General features: G+C 45.4%; 1 protein-coding gene across 7 annotated transcripts in view; it reads right to left on the minus strand.

Moving 5' to 3' along the window:
* Positions 1-23,716, minus strand: part of GRK4 (G protein-coupled receptor kinase 4) — a 96,287-nt gene that overhangs the window by 17,430 nt on the left and 55,141 nt on the right. For all 7 annotated transcript variants that reach the window (XM_058719651.1, XM_058719653.1, XM_058719654.1 and 4 more), the window contains 3 exons: positions 23,204-23,344; positions 15,369-15,559; positions 4,760-4,797 (listed from right to left, as the gene is read on the minus strand). In XM_058719651.1, coding sequence (XP_058575634.1) covers positions 4,760-4,797; positions 15,369-15,559; positions 23,204-23,344 — 370 coding nt within the window. The remainder of the gene's footprint in view (positions 1-4,759; positions 4,798-15,368; positions 15,560-23,203; positions 23,345-23,716) is intronic.

The following is a 23,716-nucleotide window of genomic DNA, read 5'->3' on the forward strand; positions in this document are numbered from 1 at the left end:
ATATATGCCCTCCCTCTCTCTCTGTCTCTCAAAATAAATAAACATTTTTTTAATCTCCTGAAATCAAGAAAAGCAAAACAAAGTTCTGTAGAATATTCCTTTCCATTCTTAACAGGAATGTGACCAGGTGCACAGCACCAAAAGAACAAATAACAGTCAAGACTACAGACATGATGCTGGGCTCCTGCTTCGGGGCAGGGTGGTGAAGGTCAGGGCGGCCCATGCTACTATCAGCCACAACTGCAGGGCCTAACAAATCACACAAGCCGTCCTCCAAGGGTGTCCACGAGCCACGACGGTGACTGTATCGGATGGACGAAACGCCCGTGCAGAGAACCACACAGAGGTGAGCTGCCAAGGGGCACCAGCATTTCTCAGAAGCATTGCAAATCCTGGTCAGAGCAAGGCTGCTCACTGGCAGTGGGGGCTGAAAGAGCAGATCTAGGCCGGCTGACTAGTGACTATGTCCCCGACATGGCCGCAGAAAGAAGTTCCTGCTCAAACCTCAGAACACGCCTCCTCCCCTTAAGTAACTTACCGATTGATGCATTCTTCTGAAGTCTGAGGTGGGAGGAAGGGGAGTGTGAGAGGCGTGGAAAGTGTCAGTAGAAGAGGGAGGGCTTCTCTCAGGTCGGGGCCAGAGGCAGGAGCCCTCAACCCTGTCCAGGCTTAGAATGACCTGGGAGCATTTTACCCCTCCCCAAACCAATTAATCAGAGTCTCTGGGGATGGTGTTTGGTGCTAGGTATTTATAGCACAGCAAGGCTGACAGCCAATGGTTAATAGGTGACCAGTGAGAAACGTTCTGTATACGCTGAGGCCAAACATGTTAGAGATCCTCAGACACAGTGGTTCTTAAACTTCGGCTGCATCAGAATCTCTTGGAAGACTTGTTCAAACACAGATTGCTGAGCCCCACCCCCAGAGTTTCTGATTCAGTAGGTCTGTGACCACCAGGCCCAACATTTGCATTTTTAACAAGTTCCAAGTGACGCTGATAACTGCTGACCTGGGACCACACTTTGGCAGACAATCGGCTGAGTCCACGACCCTTCCCCAGCCAATCGGCTAAGGCCATGATCCCTATAAAACCTTTTGTGCTTTTGAAACTTGCTCTCTGTCTCCGGTATCTCATCGCTGCGTTGGTTCAGGTAGGAGATTGAGCTCGAGCTAGCTCGAATAAAGCCTCTTTACTTTTGCATCGGACTCGGCTCCCTGGTGGTCTTTGGGGATCACGAATTCTGGGCATAACAGGGGCCACACACGGCCACTCTCCAGCAACCTGCAACCTGCAACTCCCACCGAGGCTGGGCCAGCTGGCGGCTGAGTCAAGACTTTTGGCCCCTGGAGCCTCTGCAGGGATGTAGGCAACAGCAGGCCGCTGGTGCTCCCATGATACTACAGACACAAGAGCAGAGACCTTCACCCCCAAAATACCAGGAAACAGAATCTAGCAATCTATGTAAAGAATAGCATACTATGCCCAAGTTGGATTTATTTCAGAAATGAAATGTTAGCTTAACATCTGAAAACTTACTATATGAACAGAGAAAAAGGACATCCTATAATTATCTTGAAGAGCACTGATAAAATTCAACAACCATTTGTTATTTTTTTAAAAAGAAAAATTCTTTAAAAAAATTTTTTTTAGTGTTTATTTATTTTTGAGAAAGAGGGAGAGAGACTGAGTGCGAGCTGGGGAGGGGCACAGAGGGAGACACAGAATCTGAAGAAGGCTCTAGGCTCCTAGCTATTAGCACAGAGCCTGACTCGGGGCTTGAATTCACAAACCGTAAGGTGAGATCATGACCCCAGCTGAAGTTGGATGCTTAACCGGCTGAGCCACCCAGGTGCCCCAAAAAGTAAAATTCTTAAATCTGACCAAGAGTATCTACAAAAATACTACAGCAAATTTCGTACTTAAAGGTGATATGTTAAAAGGCTACCCCTGAGCTACTGACTGAGCCACCCAGGTGCCCCCATAAAGAACTTTTAAAGCTTAACAGTATGAAAAGAAACAACCCAATTTTTTCAATGGACAAAAGACCTGAACAGACACCTCATAACAAAAATACGCAAATGGGAAATGAGCATAACAAGAGATGGTCAACACCGTATGTCACTAGGGAACTGCAAAGTAAAACAACACTAAGACTCCACTGCACACCTTTTGGAACCGCCAAATCCAGGACTCTGACCCCACCACATGCTGACCAGGACTCAGAGCGACAGGCGCTCCCGGTCACAGCTGGCGGGAACGCAGGATCACAGGTGCGGCCGCTCTGGGAGATGGTTTGTCAGTTTCTTACAAAACTAAACATACTCTTACTGTCTGATTCAGAAATCACACTCCTTGGTATATGCTCAACGGTGTTGAAAACTTCCGTCCACACGAAAACTTGCATGTGGATGTGTAGAGCAGGTTTATTCTTAATTCCCCAAACTTGGAAGCAACCAAGATGTCCTTAGCAGGTGATGGACAAATAAACTCTGGTCCATCCAGACCATGGAATATTATTCAGCAGTAAAGAGACATGAGCCCTCAAGCGTAGACCTGGAGAAACCTTAAATGTGTATTACTAAGTGAAAGAAGTCAGTCTGCAAAGACTACACACTACATGACTCCAAGTCTATGACTTTCTGGAAAAGGCAAAATGACAGACTGAGTAGAGATGGGTGGTTGCCAGGCTTGGAAGGAGGGTAGGAGGGCTGGATATGTGATACACAGGGGACGTTCAGGTTGTGAGACTACTCGGTGTGATACAGTAAGGGTGGACGTATGTCACCACACCTTTGTCAAGACCCACACAATGTGCGACCCAGAGAACGAGCCTTAAAGTAAACCATGGATTTTTGTTAATGATAATGTACTGGTATTGGTTCGATTTTAACAGTGTATCAGACAGCAATGTAAAATGCAAATAATAGGGGAAATTAGATTTCTAAATACCAGCAACAAGCAAACAGAAGTTTTAAAAACAAAACCATTAAAGAACATCAAATAGCAAAATGTGTACGACCCTTACGGTGAAAACCACAACGCGATACTGAAAAAGGATACCCCGATATGTACAACTAGACCCCACCGGAATGTACGGAACTTCTGCCTCCAACCAACAAGGGGTAACTGATGCAACACTTGCTCTTCAATCAGAAATAATTAAAAATGGCCCCAATACACTGTTCGGCACTGGGTCTACGGTAGTCAGGGATGGTGCTTCCCGACAGGAGAGAAACAAGACAGCTGGGTCCTACCGTCCTCCCGGACCAGGAGCCGCTTCCGGATCCCAGCACTGCAAGAAGGAGCCTACACAGAACAGGTGGTGTTGCTAAGAAGACAGAGATTAGAACTGAGGGAAGACAGGTCAGCTCAAATTTGTGGGGGAAAGTCCTGGAGAGGAGGGAGCGATGCACAGAAAGAACTACAAACATCTCCATGGAGTTTCACTGAGTCCACTTAGAAGTAATACAAACAGGGGCGCCTGGGTGGCTCAGTCGGTTAAGCGTCCGACTTCGGCTCAGGTCACGATCTCACGGTCTGTGAGTTCGAGCCCCGCGTCAGGCTCTGGGCTGACGGCTCAGAGCCTGGAGCCTGCTTCCAATTCTGTGTCTCCCTCTCTCTCTGTCCCTTCCCCGTTCATGCTCTGTCTCTCTGTGTCTCAAAAATAAATAAACGTTAAAAAAAAAAAAAAGTAATACACACAAATGACTTCTGAATAACGAATGTACTCACATGGTGCTACAACGAACAGAATCACAAAATAATGTGGAGAGAAATTAAACGAGCCCCAAATATACGGGATTATATACTATTTTCTTAAATGGAATGATTTAATATTGTTAAGATGTCAGTTCTCCACAAAGTTTCTATAGATCCAATACCATTCCAATAAGAATCCCAGCATGTTGTGGGTTCTTTTGCAGAAACTGAATTACATACTGAAAAATATAAAAGGGCATTAGTGTCAGTGGAAACCCTGCTCCCCCTAGGCTATCTGCACTCTTAACAGTTTCTTATGACTCTTCTTTTGTGTTTCTTCAGGTCTGTACGTATAAAGCAAATACAAATACACATTACTTCCCCTCTCGTTTTACACAAAAGGCAGCACACTCTATGCTGTGCTTGACCTCACTTCTTTCCAGGGAATGTTGTATCTTGGAGATCACTTCCCGTTTCCACACAGAGTACATCCTGTTTTCAAAGCCGCTTTCACGCCCCGCTGGTCAGCAGCACAGCACAGTGAACCACGGGTTAAGGGCCAGAAGGCATTTCCCAGTGCAGCCATCACCCCGAGAACTGAGGAGGGGCACCTGCTGATGACAATGAGCCGGTCCAGAAGGGCCATTCCCCACCTGTGCTCACAGGGTCCCCAACCAGCCACCTGCGCTCCTGCTCTGTGAAAGAAGCCTAAGGCAAGGGCAGCGGGCCAGTATTTAGGAGGGCAAAGATATACCCCTCCAAGGGAAAAAGCAAGATATGGGCAGAGGAAAATGTTCTTACTTTTGAATTTATTTTAATATGCTTCTAGAACTCAATTATTAACAGAAAATTATGACCATCTCTGCTTCTTGCCTAAATACGGGGGAATGACAATGTTATTATCTCTATTAGATTTTGAAAAGAACATGTACCAATGAGTTTCTCTTTCTGGTGTTGTTTCTGTTCTGCGATAAGAGGCTAAGTGCACATTAACTCTCTGTAGCCAGGTCCCTCCTAACAAAGCCTTATGCGTTAGACGTGAAAAGCTCACTCACTTACCAATGTCATCGAGGAGGATATTCTCAGGCTTTAAGTCTCTACAAAGGAAGGGACAACAACAAAAAGCTCAGTTATTCATAAGGCGACACTGTGACTCCTCAGCACCCAGCAGAAATGACCACAGATGTCTCTACTCTGAGCAGCAGCAGGAACGGGAGATGACAAGACCACCCTCTGTGGGTCAGCTCATGAGCCCTTCACGCTGTCGCCGGGAAGGACGAGGACCCCACAGAGGCTTCATCTTGGCAAGCACCGTGCATGTGCCAGCGGTGTGCGAACCGCTCCGCACAGGCCCGCGGATCTAACGGAAGGTCAGTAAGGAATTAGTCCATAATAAACTTGGCTGTTTCTCTCATCATTAACGTACTTTTTAAAACGTCAACAAGTGAAAATCCCCCGTACCGGAAGAACTCAGCTCTGGGGGTCAGACAGGCACGGTCTGCCACTTCTCCGCTGCGTGGCCTTGACCGCCCTAGGCCTCGGTGTCCTCCCCTCACAGCGCCGTCCACACCCACCCTCTTCCCGGCAAGGCAGGGTTGGGGAGCTCAGGCCTTGCAGCGGGAAGCAGGTAACCAACAGCAGTGACTGTTACTGGTAGTTCGTTGTGAAGGGGAGGTGGGGAATACCACAAACTTTGAATAAATATAGATCACGAAAGACTAAGATATCTTAAAAGTAATATTTCAAGCTGCTGCTTGTTTGTTTCTTCCCTTAGAGAGAAAAAATTTTCTTTTTCTTTTTTTTTAATTTTTTAATTTTTTTTTTTTTAATTTATGTTTGACAGAGAGAGAAGGAGCAACAGAGCATGAATAAGGCAGGGGCAGAGAGAGGGAGACACAGAATCGGAAGCAGGCTCCAGGCTGTGAGCTGTCAGCACGGACCCCGACGTGGGGCTCAAACTCACAGACCACGAGATCATGATCTGAGCCGAAGTCGGGTGCTCAACCAACTGAGCCACCCAGGAGCCCCCAAAATTTTATTTTTCAGAGGATTTACATTTAACTCTGATTTCCAGTATGGCCCTATCACAACACTGTGTCCCCTGAGCATCACCCCTGATCTGTGGCCAAATGACTAGAACCTACAGAGGAGGCAGAAGCAGCAGGACAGATGGACAGACAGTAAGCTAGTGAGAGCAATGGTGGCTGGAAGCGGCTGGCCTCCAGAAGGCTCTGTAGAGAGAGGCCCCGCAGAACCAGGAGCAGCTGAAGTGAGAGCACTGCCCACAAGGCCCACAGGCCGCACTTCCTGTAAAGCCTGCTCAGGCCAACTCCCACAGCCCTGGGAAAGGAGAGAGGTTACCTGGTTCCAAGCCCAGGGAGAGAAGAAGCTGCAGAGAAACATTTCCTGTAGCAACACCCACGCCACTGTGGTAACGGTCTCCCTGGGGACAGAGACCAGAGGCAGAGGCGTGGGGGCCTTCTGTGTTTGCATTTTCTTTTCTTTTTTTATTAAAAAAAATTTTTTTTTAATGTTTACTTATTTCTGAGACAGGGAGAGACAGAGCATGAGTGGGGGAGGGGCAGAGGGGAAGGAAGACACAGAATCGGAAGCAGGCTCCAGGCTCCGGGCTGTCAGCACAGAGCCCGACATGGGGCTCGAACTCACGGACCGCGAGATCGTGACCTGAGCTGAAGTCAGACGCTCAACTGACTGAGCCACCCAGGCGCCCCTTCTTCTCTTTTTTAAAAAATTTATTTACTTAGGGGCACCTGGGTGGCTCAGTCGGGTAAGCATAGAGCCCAACATGGGGCTCAAACTCAAGAACTGTGAGATTGTGACCTGAGCTGAAATCAAGAGTCTGACGCTTAAACTACTGAGCCCCCCAGGCGCCCCCGTGTTTGCCTTTTCTAGCCCCATGCATATGCTCTTGCGTTATCTGGGCGGAATGATGAACATTTTTGTTTTTTCCTTTATTCTTTTCTGTTTAAAAAAAAAATCCTAATAAATGTTATTTTTAAGAAAAGGAGTCTTCCTTGACACGAAACTTCCACAGCCTCCTTGTTAACGTAAATTTACACTCATCACCGCCACAATACCTGCCCACCCAAATTACTAGAACCTCCTCTGGGGACTTCCCAAGCCTCACTGCTCCCTGCACAACTGGTCACAATACAAGCTGGGGCCCCGCCTGAGACCTCCCGACCCGACCCCGGGGCACAGCTCAGCAGCGCACACTCGGGGCCACTGTGCACAGCCAGTCCGCTCGCTCCAAAAGGAAGTGTGCTGTATCCGTCTCCCAAAGGAGTTAACAGTAGAGGCGGCCTTCGGGTCAGCTCACTACCCACACACACCACGACTGTGCTTACCCACGGCACAGGCACCACCTCCTGTCGGGGCCACAAGATCTGTGAAGTAGCTGTGGGCAGAATGTGAGTCTCGAGGACGAGCGAAGCACAGGTGTCACAGGGACGCTCAAGGACAAGCTGGAACAGGCCCAGACCACCCGCTTCTCCCGCACACACCCGCTGTAAGCTGTGCGCAGATGAGCAGTCCGCTGCCACGCTTTAGGCCACAACGTGTTGTTTCTCCCACCTTGCTCCAAAAACAATTTCTCCAGGCTTTTAGTCAACTTAATGGCTGTCTTCACGCATCTCCAAGTTGGGGCACGGGGTGTGGAGGACACTGGACACTGAGCGCTGCCTCATCACTGGCCACTCCCTCGGCCTCCAGGGCTTGGCTTCCTCACCTGCCCGGGGAGGGGTTTCCTAGTGATCTTTTCAGCTGCTTTTGGAGCCAGGAACACACGCTGACATCAGCATGTACAGGAGGGTCCAAGGCTGAGGTTAAAAGCAAGTGAGGTCGTCTTCTTACATTTGTACAACCCCCCCCCCCCCCACACACACACACACAGCCTGCTGACTTGGGTATAACTTGCATATAATTCGTTGTGCTCCCAGCCATTTAAGAGTGATCTTACACCTCCATGCTCTGGGGCCAGAAACTCATTTTCTGGCTTTCTGTCCATCCTCTTCTTGTTAAAGACATTTTTGCCATCTGGATCACATTTCTCAGCCTGTTACTGAGGCTAAGTTGATTTCTGGAGGCTGAGGCTTGAACGGCTCATCCGGTGACTTCCTCCCTTGTCCACATCCCAGTGCCCTGCTTTCCCCCGATGACCCTCTGTCTTCCTGGTGGAAGACACCTCACTCCCTGCCAGGTCCTGTCACGTAGCCGGCCTCTCCTGGGGAGTGAGGCCGTGGGTGAGCGATCTGCTGGGCACACTGTGAGAGTCAGGGGAAGAGAATGGCAAGGGCTGGCCCGGCCACAGGTGAGGGTTTCCTAAACCCTGGCAACGCTGGATCTTCAGTACAGTCTAAACAGACGTTGGTCTCGGGAAACAGCTCCACCCCCATCAGAAGGCGTCAGGAGCAATGTTCTGCATCAGGGAAGGGGGAGAGTAAGGAAACAAAGGCAAAAATAACTTCGGCTCGTTCCCTAGAGTTCCCTTAAACGTTCTTCAAGGTAATGGGGCTCATGAGCCTCAGGGCAACATTCTAAGGTCCGTCCCCATCCCCTGTCATGCCACCATGCCCCCCACTTCAGAAAAGCTCACCTGTCCAAGACAGCCTCCAGAGAATGGATCTGTTTAGTTGCTACTGTCGTTAGAGACAGACACTGCTATGAGGCAGCAATGTCCAATCTGGAAGGATGTGGGTCACACGCAGGTTAATAGTTCTTTTAAACATTAAGATCTGCCACTCTCACTTTAAATTAACCTCCATGTTTCAAAACCAATGGAAACAAGAGATTATCCTTTGAAGCGCTTCTTGTAAATGGTAGTTATAATGGTTGGTTATACGCTTCCTGAGCACAAGGACTTCAAAATCCAATCTGTTCCCCGGAGTGTGCTTCTAGCATGCAACTAAGAAGTGTGTGTGCACCTGGGACTCAATATACATTTCTGGAATGACTGAATGATCCTTCCTGCTACTGAAAAATCTAACGTGACAGCAATAATCTGTACTAATGGCCTGTATGGGCCAATTCACTACTGGAAAAGTGTAGGTCCAAACTCTTTCCTTCCCACCATTACTCTCCTGCACACCAACTGCCTTCTCCTTACAGCGAATAATATCATCTGCTTTTCAATCCACAACTCATTCACTAGAAAAAGAAATCCAATGCACAACTAAACATCTGTTTCCCTTAACAATTTCTAACTACAGCATTCCAGACAGGTGGAAATTTCATCTTGCTTAATTAAGGCAGAGTCAACTTTCTTGAGAAATGTAACAAAACAACAAAACAGGTTAAGATTCAGGTTTTCCCTCCTGTTATGGGAAAGAGTGAGGCACAAAGGATAGAACACAAGGCCTGGATCAGTATCCATCGTTCACAGAGAAGGTGACGAGAGATAATCTCTCTTCATCTGTAAATAGACATGATCCCTCAAAACTGTTGAGACGGTAAATTACGGTGTATGCCAAAGGGCTCTGAAAATGCTATGTGTTGTACAAATAAGTGTTATTAGTATATATCTTGACCATATCCAGCAGCATCTTTTGTTATTCATTTCATAGGGAGTGGTTTTCTTTAAAAACAGTGATACGTGGAAACAAAGTGAAAGGGCATGTACTGCAAGTTTAAGTTGTTAAACTTGTTTATTATAAAATAAAACTGTAGAAATCATCCTGATTTAGTAACTACTTTTAGTTTTGTGAGGATTAGTAAAGGAAACGTGGTTTAGAATGAAATCTTGCCATTTGCAATGACGTGGATGGAACCAGAGGGTATTATGCTAAGCGAAATTGGTCAGTCAGAGAAAGATAAAAATCATTATGACTTCACTCGTATGAGGACTTTAAGATACAAAACAGATGAACATAAGGGAAGGGAAGCAAAACTAATATAAAAACAGGGAGAGGGACAAAACAGAAGACACTCTTAAATATAGAGAAGAAACAAAGGGTTGCTGGAGGGGATGCGGGAGGGGGGATGGGCTAATGGGTAAGGGAAACTAAGGAATCTACTCCTGAAATCATTGTTGCATTATATGCTAACTAATTTGGATGTAAATTTTTTAAAAAAATTAAAAAAAAATTAAAAAAAAAAAAAAGAGGGGCACCTGGGTGGCTCAGTCGGTTGAGCGTCCGACTTCGGCTCAGGTCATGATCTCACGGTCCGTGAGTTCGAGCCCCGCGTCGGGCTCTGTGCCGACAGCTCAGAGCCTGGAGTCTGTTTCGGATTCTGTGTCTCCCTCTCTCTCTGCCCCTCCCCGATTCATGCTCTGTCTCTCTCTGCCTCAAAAATAAATAAACATTTAAAAAAAAAAAACTTAAGGGGCGCCCGGGTGGCGCAGTCGGTTAAGCGTCCGACTTCAGCCAGGTCACGATCTCGCGGTCCGTGAGTTCGAGCCCCGCGTCGGGCTCTGAGCTGATGGCTCGGAGCCTGGAGCCTGTTTCCGATTCTGTGTCTCCCTCTCTCTCTGCCCCTCCCCCGTTCATGCTCTGTCTCTCTCTGTCCCAAAAATAAATTTAAAAATGTTGAAAAAAAAAATTAAAAAAAAAAAAACTTAAAAAAAAAACAAGTGAAACTGCTATGTTATATGGTAGTTTTAGTTTTAATATTGAGGCACCTCCGCACTGTTTTCCATAGTGGCAAAATTGAAAACATTTTAAAAAGGAAACTCATTAAAATTTCCATAGCCTTTTGCCATGTTCACCTGCATAGACTATACATTGTTATGTAAAATAATTCTTGTAATTTAAAAGAAATTACACTACCCAAACAATAGCAAGCAGAATGTGCCATCCCCAGAGAGGCTAAAGAACACAGAGAAGGTTGTTCTCTGTATCCAGCTGCTAGTAGGCTGGTCTCGGGAAAAGCTTTTACATGGAAAGAAAGCATAGCTGGTCCTTGAATAACATGGGTCCCCTTACACATGGATTTTCTTACAGTCTAGTGCTGTAAATGTATGTTCTCCTCATGATTTTCTTACTAACATTTCCTTTTCTCTAGCTTGCTTTTCTGTAAGCAAATAAGGTACAATACACATAACATACAAAATATATGTTAATCGACAGTTTATGTCATCAGTAAGGCTTCCAGTCAAGAGTAAATTATGAGTAGGTTAAGTCTGGGGGGAGTCAAAAGTCTTCTGTGGATTTTTGACTGCAAGGGAGTCAATGCCCCAACCTCCAGGCTGCTCAAGGGTCAAGCACACTACCCAGAAACCCAAGTGCTGTTTAATAAGGAATTGGTTATGCCTGCACGTTAGTATTCAGGTGGTGTCAGGGCATGGACCCATGGAGTCTGTTCCTAGCTAAAAGCACTTTAGTTCATCTGATTTTGTAGAAACTATGTTCTTAAGTTAACTTTTAAAGGACGTTCAAAACCCCGAAGGCCCGCAGTCCCCTTCACATGTCTGCATAATGGACAGGCAAAAAAGTCGCACGAGAGTCTGCGAGTGAAAGTTCTCAGCTGGACTTAAAACGCACGCACACACAAATACCTTTATTGTTGTTCTGTTTTTTTGTTTAATTTTTTTAACCTTTATTCATCCTTGAGAGACAGAGACAGAGCATGTCCGGAGGGAGGGGCAGAGAGAGAGGGAGACAGAGAATCCGAAGCGGGCTCCAGGCTCCGAGCTGTCAGCACAGAGCCTGACGCGGGGCCGAACTCACAAACCGCAAGGATCGTGACCTGAGCCGAAGTCGAAAGCTCAACCGACTGAGCCACCCAGGTGCCCCTATCATTGTTTTGTTTTAATTAAACGGTTGATTTCTTAACTGAAGATAAGGCTGCACACTCAAAAGTATCACGTGTCTCTCAAGATTACATCTACACTTTCATTCACCTGCTTTTTGTCATTGAACAGTTTAGACGAAGCCATGTTATACGTAGAGGAATCTAAAGGTACGACACAACTACACGGGAAAACCACACAACCGTGCTACTCACACCTGCTGTCCGCCTCCCGAGTGCTGTGCGGCAGCCCAGCCCCAGGGGTGCTCCTGGGCCACAGTGAGTCTGGCGCTTCTTTTGTGGCTTGTTGTTACACTGTTTCAGGCATTTTATGGGAACAAAAAGCAGAGGACTACAGACAAAAAAGATGAAATACTCCAGGAAAATTACATCTGCAACAAAAGACCTCAACAATGCTCTGGCACTTTAGCAACTTCTTAACCTTTTCCAAAAAAATAACAGATACAAACAGGCACAGCCTAGGGCCTGGCAGGCAACAGAAAGCCAACATGTTTTTTGTTTGAGACAGAGAGGGAGGAAGTGAGCAAGGGGCAGAGAGAGAGAGAATCCCAGGAGGGGCAGAGGAAGAGAGAGAGGGGAGAGAGAAGCAGGAGTCACCCAAAGTGAGGCTCGAGCTCACCTGATGTGGGACTCAAACTCGTGAACCGTGAGATCATGACCTGAGCCAAAGTCAGATACTTAACGCCTGAGCTCCCCAGGCACCCCAAAAGTCAGCACGTTTGCTTCTCCCTTCCTCCTCTCTTTAGGACTGCTCTGGTTTCCATGGACTCCTCTGCCCACTTTCTCCAGAATGCAAACACAACGCTCATCTCCCCTGGAAGAACGACCCCTTCTCCCTCTGCCCAGATCTTAGCCATCTACCCAAGCTGCCTGGTGAGTCCCAGCCCCTCTGGGAAGCCTTCCCCGACTTAAAGCACTGCTGGTAGAGAGAATCCCGGGAGCCCATTAGGCTGCAGCATCCGTCCTGCTAATTCCAGTTTGGTGAGAGGCACGGGGAAGGCCTGGCACCCTCGGGGGAAGCTCCTGCGGAGGAGGGTGAGGTGGCCCCCAGGCTCTCAATTCTGACCGCTAACATGCTATACCCTAAGGCTGGTCTAAAACCCAACCTGAGTGCCTCCTCTCTTCTGACCTTAGACTTGAAATAGTAAAGCATTTTTATTTGTACTGTCCCTCTGCAAAAAGGAAGGTCATCTCTCTGCCACCTGGTCTGATCAAGGTTGTCAAGAGGCAATCTCTGACAACAAGAAATAGGCCACAAAAACCTTTCTTTTGAAGAATGCAAGCAGTGCTTTACAGGTCCTTAGCTTAAAAGAGGAGGGGAAGGTACCAGCAGAGGCCGAATGCCATCAGTCATTCATTCAGCAAACACTTAGTGGGCAACCTCCCGATGGCAGGTGTTGTGGACACAGCAGAGGAGGAGACAGGTATTCCAGTTCCCAGGAAGTGCCGGCCAACCCATGCCTTTCACCTGCTCTGTCGGAGGGCAAGGGGAAGCCTGAGGTGAAAGGTTGGGTTCATAGGAAGGTTCGTTTCTAGCCAATCCAGTAATGCACACCTCAGAGGCACGGCAGTTTGGCCCCAGACCACCACAATCAAGGGACTATCACAATAAAACAAGTCAAATGAATGTTTTGGCTTCCCAGGGCACATAACACTTATGTCTACACTGTACTATAATCTATTAAATGTGCAGCAGTGTTATGTCTAAAAAAAACAATGAATCCCTCAATTTAAAAAATACTTTATTGCTAACCATCATCCGAGCTTTCAGCGAGCTGCAACCTTTCTGCTGGTGGAGGGTCTTGCCTTGACGCAGACTGCTGCTGACTGATCAGGGTCCTGGCTGCTGAAGGCTGGGGTGTCTGTGGCAGTTCCTCAAAACAAGAGAATGAATTTGCCGCCTCTTCCTTTCCCAAACGATCTCTCTGTGGCACGTGATGCTGTCTGACAGCATTCTACCCACAGTACAACGTCTTTCAAAATTGGAGTCAGTCCCTCCAAACCCTGCCGCTCTTTATGAACTAAGTTTATGCCATATTCTAAATCCTTGTTGTCGTTCCAACCGTCTTCACGGCATCTTCACCAGGAGCAGAATCCACCTCAAGAAACCACTTTCTTTGCTCCTCCGTAGGAAGCGCTCCTCATCTGTTCAAGTTTTATCCTGAGATCGCAGCCATTCAGCCCCTGATCGTAGTTCTCTTGCTGTTTCCACCCCATCTGCAGCGACTTCGCCACGGAGTCTTGAACCCCTCAAAGTCCTGCATGAGGGCTGGAACCCGCTTCTCCCAAACTCCTGTTAATATTGATATTTTGACCTCTTCCCATGAGCCACGGCAAGAAACATTTTCGTAAGGACATCCAGAATGGTGAATCGTTTCCAGAAGGTTTTCAATTTACGCTGCATCAGAAGAGTCACCATTTACGGCGTCTACAGCCTTATATTTTTTAAGATATGTGTTTCTTAAGTAGTAAGACTAAAAAGTCAAAGTTAAAAATTACTCCTTGCTCCATGGGCTGCAGAATGGATGTTGTATCAGCAGGCATGAAAACAACATTAACCTTGCTATACATCACCAGAGCTCTTGGGTGACTGGGTACAATGTCAATGAGCAGTATTACTTTGAGAGGAATCTTTTTTTCTGAACTGTAGGTCTGAACAGTCGGCTTAAGATATTTGGTAAACCATGTCGTAAACAGATATGCTGTCATCCAGGCTTTGTTGTTCCATTCAGCACAGTTCTTCGGGGCCACATTCTCGGGGGCAGGGGGAGGGGACACTGCCATGCTAACTCTGGGACAATGAGCAGCAGTGTCTCAGAGTGAAGGAAGAAGGGCCACAGTGAAAAAAAGAGTCCGACAAGCAGACCACATGTGCAAAGGTATGAAGCCCTGAGGACGCTTGAGAAGAGTGTGAGCTGCAAATATGTGCCCAGCATGAAGGCAGGGAGTCCCCATTCGGGGAGCAGCAGGACACTGGGTTGGAGCAGTCAGTGAGGAGCGGCATCACACAGGCGTCACACAGGGTCAGGGGAGCCAGGCCCACAGGGGTCCAAGCTAGGGACAGCATGACAGGATCAGATCCACATCACAGGAAGGCCTGTCACTGGTCTCACGGAGGAGGCACTGGGGCAAGACTGGCATTAGGGAGACCATTCAAGTGTCTGCCTGCCAGGTAACCTACGGAAGACCCAAACTAAGCCAGTGACCCTAACGAATAATCTGGGAAACATTCAGGGGTGATTTCACGACTAACTGTATGGGGAAGGTGAAGGCAGGGGATACACAGAGCCCTTGGAAATTTCAGGAAAAGGACACGGTGAGAAACTCCTGTAGGGAATGGTCTCCACATAGAGGTGCACTGCCACACAGAGGCGAAGGGACGGGCTGTGCAGGGAGGGGTAGAGAAGGGTGTCAGAGCCCGTGAGCTCCACACCTAAAGGTGGAAGGAAGGACTGCTTTCCCTAAAACTAAATATTCGATCATACTAATTTAATTCTACCTATTAAATTAAACTTAATTTTCTTTACTGAATTCTAAGGCACAAGATATTAAAATATTGAGGCATTTAATTGTACGCTATTTTGTTGGAACATAGTCTACAACCTTAAATAGAGCTCTCAAGATGCCTAAGAATCTGGGAAATGGGCTCTTCTTACATGAGCAAAACTGCCTACATTTCATCAACGTAACAAATAAAACCAACCTACTAGAGATGGAAGAGAACTGAAAAGAAAACCAAGGTCCCCCACCGACTGACCCCATTTCCTACGGTGTGAGTGACCACACCCTACAAATGGCCACCAAGGGGCCCCATAGCCCTTGTGCCCAGGCTCGTGAGGGGTCAGCAGTAGCCGGGTGGGAGTCTTGGGCTCTCAGGCCCAGGAGTTCGTTCTGTTCTTACCTGTACACAATTCTTTCTTTCTGTAAGTCCTCCAAGCCACAGCACAGTTCGGCCGCATAGAAGATCGCTCTCTGCTCATCAAAGCCAGGGCTGCCCAGGTTGTAAATGTGATACTTTAGGTCCCCTCCATTCATAATGGTCAGCACCAAGTACAAGGAGTCTTTGGTCTCATAAGTATAAGACAAACTAACCTAAGGACAACAGCAACATAAAAAACAAAGCACAAAAACCTGCACATTCATTGGTGATTTACTCTATTTGCTAACATTATTCAAATAACCCATGTTAGATTTATAATTAGAAAACCCAAATACTATATGCTTCAGGAAAATGCCTATCATGCATCTGGCGTTTCTCAGGCATGTACCTATAAAGGACTTTACAACAGTTCTGTACTGCAAGGACAGAACCTTCTGTGGCTAAGTGGGTAGGTGGCAAAGCTTCAAAGACACTTGGGACTATGATTTATCAAAGCTATGCTCTCTAATCATTGAGCACTGATAGTCCATACTTGTAGAACACCCACGTTTAGCATACAAGTTAAAGACACTCTCCACAGTAGTGCAAGAGGGGTCTTGCTGCTGCACATCCTTCCAACATTTTGTGCCGTCAGTCAATGCTGGTGGAGGCATAGTTGTCTCTTACTGTGGTTTTTTTTTTTTTTTTAATTTTTTTTTTCAACGTTTTTTATTTATTTTTGGGACAGAGAGAGACAGAGCATGAACGGGGGAGGGGCAGAGAGAGAGGGAGACATAGAATCGGAAACAGGCTCCAGGCTCCGAGCCATCAGCCCAGAGCCTGACGCGGGGCTCGAACTCACGGACCGCGAGATCGTGACCTGGCTGAAGTCGGACGCTTAACCGACTGCGCCACCCAGGCGCCCCTCTTACTGTGGTTTTAATGTGCATTTCTCTGTACATACAAATAAAGGAGACACTTCTCATAGTTTTTCATATACTTATCCATTTGGAACCTCTTTTTTTTTTTTTTTTTAATTTTTTTTTTCAATGTTTTTTATTTATTTTTGGGACAGAGAGAGACAGAGCATGAACGGGGGAGGGGCAGAGAGAGAGGGAGACACAGAATCGGAAACAGGCTCCAGGCTCCGAGCCACCAGCCCAGAGCCTGACGCGGGGCTCGAACTCACGGACCGCGAGATCGTGACCTGGCTGAAGTCGGACGCTTAACCGACTGCGCCACCCAGGCGCCCCTCTTACTGTGGTTTTAATGTGCATTTCTCTGTACATACAAATAAAGGAGACACTTCTCATAGTTTTTCATATACTTATCCATTTGGAACCTCTTGTGTGAAGTACCTGTCCAGGTTTTTTGCCCACTTCTCTGTTGGTATGTAGGTCAATTTGCGTGCACGCGTGCACGCACGCACACACACACACACACACACACACACACCCTGCTGGATTTTGATTAGGACTGCATTTAATTCATTTAATCTATATATCAATTTGGGAGAAGCAATATCTTTATATGTTGATTCATATGAATGTTCTGATCCATGAACATTATTTGGTCTTCTTCAATTTCTTGTAATAGCATTTCTAGCTCTCAGTTTAGAAGCCTTGCATATTTTCATTAAATTTTTGCCTAGATTTTGATATTTATTGATGCTATTATAAATGGTATCAATTAATTTTTTTTTATTTTCTAACTATTTGTGGTTGGCTAGATACACAATAAGTTATATAGAAAGTGTTAGGCTTTCATCATACATAATCATATCGTGGGCCAGTCACGGTGGGCAGTGGGAAGCAGGAGGAAATGAGTGACAGGTACAGGTCAGGTTCCACTGATCAACTGTAAGCAGGGAGTAAAAAATGTTACTTTATATCTAAAGGAACTAGAAAAAGAACAAAGCTCAAAGTTGGTAGAAGGAAGAAATTAATAAATATCAGAGTGGAAATAAATGAAATGGAGAGTTAAAAAAAACAATAGAAAAGATCAATGAAACTAAAACTTGGTTCTTTGAAAAAACAAAATCAATAAACTTCTAGCCAGACTTGTCATTAATAAACAAATACATTATCTCTTTTAAACTCAGAAATGAAAGAGAAGTTACAACTGACACCACAGAAATACAAAGAATCATAAAAGATTAATATGAATAATTACACACCAACGTATTGGGCAGCCTAGAAGAAATGGATACGTTCCCAGAAACCCAACTTTTCAGGACTGAATCACACAAAAATAGAAAATATGAACAGACCAATTACAAGCATTGAAATTGAGGCAGTAATTTAAAAACTCCTATAAAAAACAAAAAGTCCAGGATCACATGGCTTCACAGGTGAATTCTACCAAACATTTAAAGAAGACTTAGTACCTATTCTCAAATTTTTCCAAAAATTGAAGAGGAATGAAGATTTCCAAATTCATTTTATAAGGCCAGAATCACCCTGATTCTGATACCAGATAAAAACACCCTGAAACCAGATAAAAACACTACAAGAGAGAGAAGAGAGAGAGAGAGAGAGAGAGAGAGAGAATTACAGGCCAATAACCCTGATGAACATAGATGTAAAAATCCTCAACAAAATATTACTAAACCAAACTCAACAACACATGAAAAGGATCATACACCACAATCGAGTGGGATTTATTCCAGGGATGCGAGGATGGTTCAATACCCACGAATACATCAAGGTGATACACCACATTAACAAAATGAAGGATAAGTATCATATGATTATCTCAATAGATGCAGAAAAAACATTTGACAAAATTCAATATCTATTTATGATTTAAAAAACTCTCAATAAAGTGGGTATAGAAGGAACATACCTTAACATAATAAAGGCCATATATGACAAACCCACAGCTAATACTATACTCAATGATAAAAAGCTGAAAGCTTTTCTTCTAATATCAGGAACAAGACAGAGATACCCACTCTTATCACTTTTATCAACATAGTACTGGAAGTCCTAGCCATAGCAATTAGGCAAGAAAAAGAAATAAAAGGCACTCAAATTGGAAGCAGTAAAACTCACTATTTGCAGACGACATGATAGTACACATTGAAAACCTTACAGACTTCACCAAAAAGCTATTAGAACTAATCAATGGTATCAGTAACATCGGAGAGTACAAAATTAACATACAGAAACAGGTTGCAGTTTTATACACTAATAATAAGATATCAGAAACAGAAACTAAGAAAACCATCCCATTTACAGTTTTATCAAAAGAATAAGATACCTAGGAATAAATTTAACCAAGGAGGTGAAAGACCTGTACTCTCAAAACTATAAGGCATTGATGAAACAAACTGAAGACAAAAATAAGTGGAAAGATATTCCATCCTCATGGATTAGAAGAATTAATATTGTTCAAATGCCCACAGTACCCAAAACAATCTACAGATTCAATGCAATCCCTATCAAAATACCAATAGTTCTGGGGTGCTTGTGTGGCTCAGTCAATTAAGCATCTGACTCTCGATCTTGACTCAGGTCATGATCTTATGGTTCATGGGTTTGAGCCCCACTTTGGGCTCTGCACTGACAGCATGAGGTCTGCTTGGGATTCTCTCTCTCTCTCTCTCTCTCTCTCTCTCTCTCTCTCTCTCTCCTCTCCCACTCACACACTCACTTGCTCTCTCCCTCTCATTCTCTCTCTCAAAATAAACATTAAAGAAATACCAATAGCTCTTTTCACAGAACTAGAACAAACAATCCTAAAATTTGTATGAAACAACACAAGACTCTGAAAAGCGAAAACAATCTTGAGAAAGAAGAACAAAGCTGGAGGCATCATGCTCCCTGATTTCAAACTATACTACAAAGCTGTAGTAATCAAAAGAGTATGGCATTGGCATAAAAACAGACACATACATCAGTGGAATAGAATAGAGAGCCCAGAGATAAACACATGCATATAAGATCAATTAATTTATGACAAAGGAGGCAAGAATATACAACCAGGAAAAGACAGCCTGTTCAATAAATAGTGTTGGAAAAACTGGACAGCTACATGCAGAAGAATAAAGCTGGCCACTACATTTTACCATACACGAAAATTAACTCAAAATGGATTAAAGACTTGAGGGGTGCCTGGGTGGCTCAGTTGGTTAAGAGTCTGACTCTTGATTTTGGCTCAGGTCATGATCTCAACAGTTCATGGGATCGAGCCCCACATCAGGCTCTGTGCTGACAGCACAGAGCCTGCTTGGGATTCTCTCTCTCCCTCTCTCTCTGCCCTTCCCCTGCTCACATGCATGGGTCTTCTCTCCCTCTCTATGTCCCCCGACCCCCCGTCTCTCTAAAAACTAAATATAAATAAACATTAAAAAAAATAAAATGCTTAAAAATGGATTAAAGACTTGAATGTAAGAACCAAAACCACAGAACCCCTAGAAGAAACCACAGGAAGTAAGCTCTTTGGCATCAGTCTTAGGAATGTTTTTTCAGACCAGTCTCCTGAGTAACAAAAGCTAAAATAAACAATGGGATTTTAGTAAACTAAAAAGCTTTTGCACAGCGAAGGAAACCATCAACAAAACAAAAAGGCAACCTACTGAACGGAAGATATTTACAAATCATATATCAGATAAGGAGATAATATCAAAATATATTTTCTAAATTATACAAATATGTTAAAAAAAAAAAAACCTGATGAGAAAATGAGCAGAGAACTTGAACAGATATTTTTGTGGTTTTTTTGTTTATTTATGTTGAGAGAGACGGATACAGTGTGAGCAGGGGAGGGGCAGAGAGAGAGGGAGGGAGAGAGAGAGAGAGAATCCCAAGCAGGCTCTGCACTGTCGACACAGAGCCTGACACAGGGCTCGAACTTATGAAACCATAAGATCATGACCTGAGCTGAAACTGAGAGTCAGACGCTTAACTGATTGAGCCACCCAGGCACCCCAGATATTTTTCCAAATGTACATACATACATATACATACAGATGGCTACCAGGCACATAAAAAGATGCTCATCATCACTAACCATTAGGGGAATGCACATCAAAACCACCACGAGATAGCATTTCACACCTATCAGTATGACTAGAATCAAAAGACAAGAAACAAGGGTTGGTGAAGATGTGCAGAAAAAGGAACCCTTGTACAACTGTTGGTGGAAATGTAAGTTGGTGCAGCCACTGTGCAAAACAGTATGGAGATTCCTCAAAAAATTAAGAATAGAAACACCATGTGATCCAGCAATTCCACTTCTAGGTATTTATCTGGAGAAAATGAAAACACCAATCCAAAGAGGTATCTGCACCCTTCTGTTGACTGTGGCATTAGTCATAATAGCCAAGATATGGAAGCAACCTAAGCGGCCACTGATAGATGACAAATGGATAAAGATGACGTGATGTGTATACAGGAGAATGAATATTGCTCAGCCATAAGAAAGGATGGAATCTTGCCATTTGTGGCAACGTGGATGGACCTAGAAAGGACAATGCTAAGCAAAACAAGTCAGTCAGAGAAAGACACCACATGGCTTCACTCGTATGTGGAATCTAAAAAGCAAAACACACTCACAACAAAACAAAACAGAAACAACAAAACAGAAACTGACTCCAACACTAAACAGGCTTGTTACAAGAGTAGGGAGGGGTTGGGGGTCAGAAAATAGGTGAAGTGGATTAAGAGGTACTAACTTCGGTTATGGAGCAAATAAGTCAAGGAGATGTGATGTACAGCGTAGGGAATACAGTCAATATTTGTAACTTTTTAATAACTTGTAATAACTTTGATATGGCAACTAGGCTTATCATGAGAATCGTTTCACAATGTAGAAAAATATCAAATCACTATGATGTGCACTTGAAACGGATAGGATATTATTATGTCAATTATCCTTCAGTTGGGGAAAAAAAGGATGAAGGAAGTTACTTCCAGGTTCCTTGGGAGAGGCCAAGAATATAGAAACTAAAATATTTCATTTTAATAGAATAAACCATAGATACCGTTTATGTTCCTTTCAAAAAGCTAGATTATGGATTTCCATGTTTCAAGGTAGTTATACAAATATATTTAAAGAATCTCCCAGATGAGCTGATTTTATGAAAGATTTTTGTGTCATGGGTGCAGAAGTGACCTATCATACACGGAGACGTACATGATGGCTGTGCAGGCCCCTGTTCTGGAACATTTGTTCCCTACCACAAATCGGCGAACCTCAGTACTGAGACATGAATGACCGGGACAAAGTAGGTGTAACACTACAAATTCTTTCATAAAGTACCTTCCTCTCCCCGCTTCAGGCAGACCCTCCTGTCGCCGTAGCTGCTACAGGAGATAGGTGATGGGGTGAAGAAGTCAGGTTTGGCGGTGAAAACCACACCACCTCACGCACAGCCTAGGGCCTGGAAGGGTCCCAAGGTTCACCCTAGCCCCACAAGTCCAATCCTTGCCTGAAACAGTGAAGGTGGAATTTGAGGCTCCATACAGTTGGAATGTGCTGATAGAGGGCCAGTAATACATTCGCCAAGTGTCAGAAAGAGGCCACTGAGAAGAGAAGGACCAGAGGCAGTGCCTTTCAGGACTAGGAGTCAGAGTGGCTGAAAGGCCAGAGGGTAAGGCTGTCTGCCCCGCAGGGAGAGGAGGGCCCTCACTGGTTAAGAGCACACTGCTGGGTGTGGAGCGGAACCACAGGTCAGGCAGTGGTGGACAGCTACAGATTTATAGCAGGTCGGAAGTTGGAAGTGGGATCCCCACTCATTTACGTTTGTGCCCAGTAAGAAGTGAATTGGAAAGCGGATGGCCAACAGGCACATGAAAAGATGTTCAACGTCGCTCCTTATCAGGGAAATACAAATCAAAACCACACTCAGATATCACCTCACGCCAGTCAGAGTGGCCAAAATGAACCAATCAGGAGACTATAGATGCTGGAGAGGCCGTGGAGAAATGGGAACCCTCTTGCACTGTTGGTGGGAATGCAAATTGGTGCAGCCGCTCTGGAAAGCAGTGTGGAGGTTCCTCAGAAAATTAAAAATAGACCTATCCTATGACCCAGCAATAGCACTGCTAGGAATTTACCCAAGGGATACAGGAGTACTGATGCATAGGGGCACTTGTACCCCAATGTTTATAGCAGCACTCTCAACAATAGCCAAATTATGGAAAGAGCCTAAATGTCCAGCAACGGATGAATGGATAAAGAAATTGTGGTTTATATACACAATGGAGTACTACGTGGCAATGAGAAAGAATGAAATATGGCCCTTTGTAGCAACGTGGATGGAACTGGAGAGTGTTATGCTGAGTGAAATAAGCCATTCAGAGAAAGACAGATACCATATGGTTTCACTCTTATGTGGATCCTGGGAAACTTAACAGAAACCCATGGGGGAGGGGAAGGAAAAAAAAAAAAAAGGTTAGAGTGGGAGAGAGCCAAAGCATAAGAGACTGTTAAAAACTGAGAACAAACTGAGGGTTGATGGGGGGTGGGAGGGAGGGGAGGGTGGGTGATGGGTACTGAGGAGGGCACCTTTTGGGATGAGCACTGGGTGTTGTATGGAAACCAATTTGACAATAAATTTCATATATTAAAAAAAAAAAAAAAAGAAGTGAATTGGAAAGAAGAGGGCTGCCACTAAGACGAAAGAGGCTATCCCTGGCACGTTCCCAGGTTCCCAGCACACGCTGAGCCTGGAAGCGCGGGTGAGCCCCGGCTGCGGAGTTTTCGAGCCGGGGATGGAGGAGTAGGCGAGCCCGGACCGGAAAGTGGGCACGCCGCAGGGTGGAGAGTGGGCGAACCCCAGGGTGGAGAGTGGGCGAGTCCAGCAGCAGGTGCGCTCAGGAAGGTGGGACTCAGGACACCGCGTACAGGGAAGACTAAGGCAAGATACTTACTACAAATCTGCTATTCACTTTTTCCAGCATCCTCTTCTCATTTAGAGCCATTGCTTCACCTTTCCTCCTCTTTATTCTTTTCTTTGCTAGCTTCTTACAGGCGTACATTTTTCCTGTAGCTCGCACTTGACAGGCACAGACCTAGTCCAAAAGAAGAAACCACAAGCTTTGTACGTACCTGACGTCTCTAGGCTGCCAACCACCAACACCACCACCAAACCCTGTCCTCTCCATGTCAATTCCTCCGGCCCAGAGCATGTGATGGACCAAGGCCACTCCACTCTCAGACACGTGAGGGCTTAGAGCAGGCTCCTCCCTCCTCCCCCAGCTTCCTCAGACACAACCCAGTGAGCGGAGCGGGAGGCTGTGCTCCTGGAACTCGGGGCGGGGGGGGGGGGGGGGGCGGGTGCGGTGGGGGGGGTGGCGCGGCTACAAGGGACTCCTCATGTGTGATCGCGGCAGCCGCTTGACTCAAGGGTCCTCCTGGGTCTTTCAGTTTTCTTGCAAGAGCAA

This window comes from Neofelis nebulosa, chromosome 3 (genome assembly GCF_028018385.1).
Source record: "Neofelis nebulosa isolate mNeoNeb1 chromosome 3, mNeoNeb1.pri, whole genome shotgun sequence".
Taxonomy (NCBI): domain Eukaryota; kingdom Metazoa; phylum Chordata; class Mammalia; order Carnivora; family Felidae; genus Neofelis; species Neofelis nebulosa.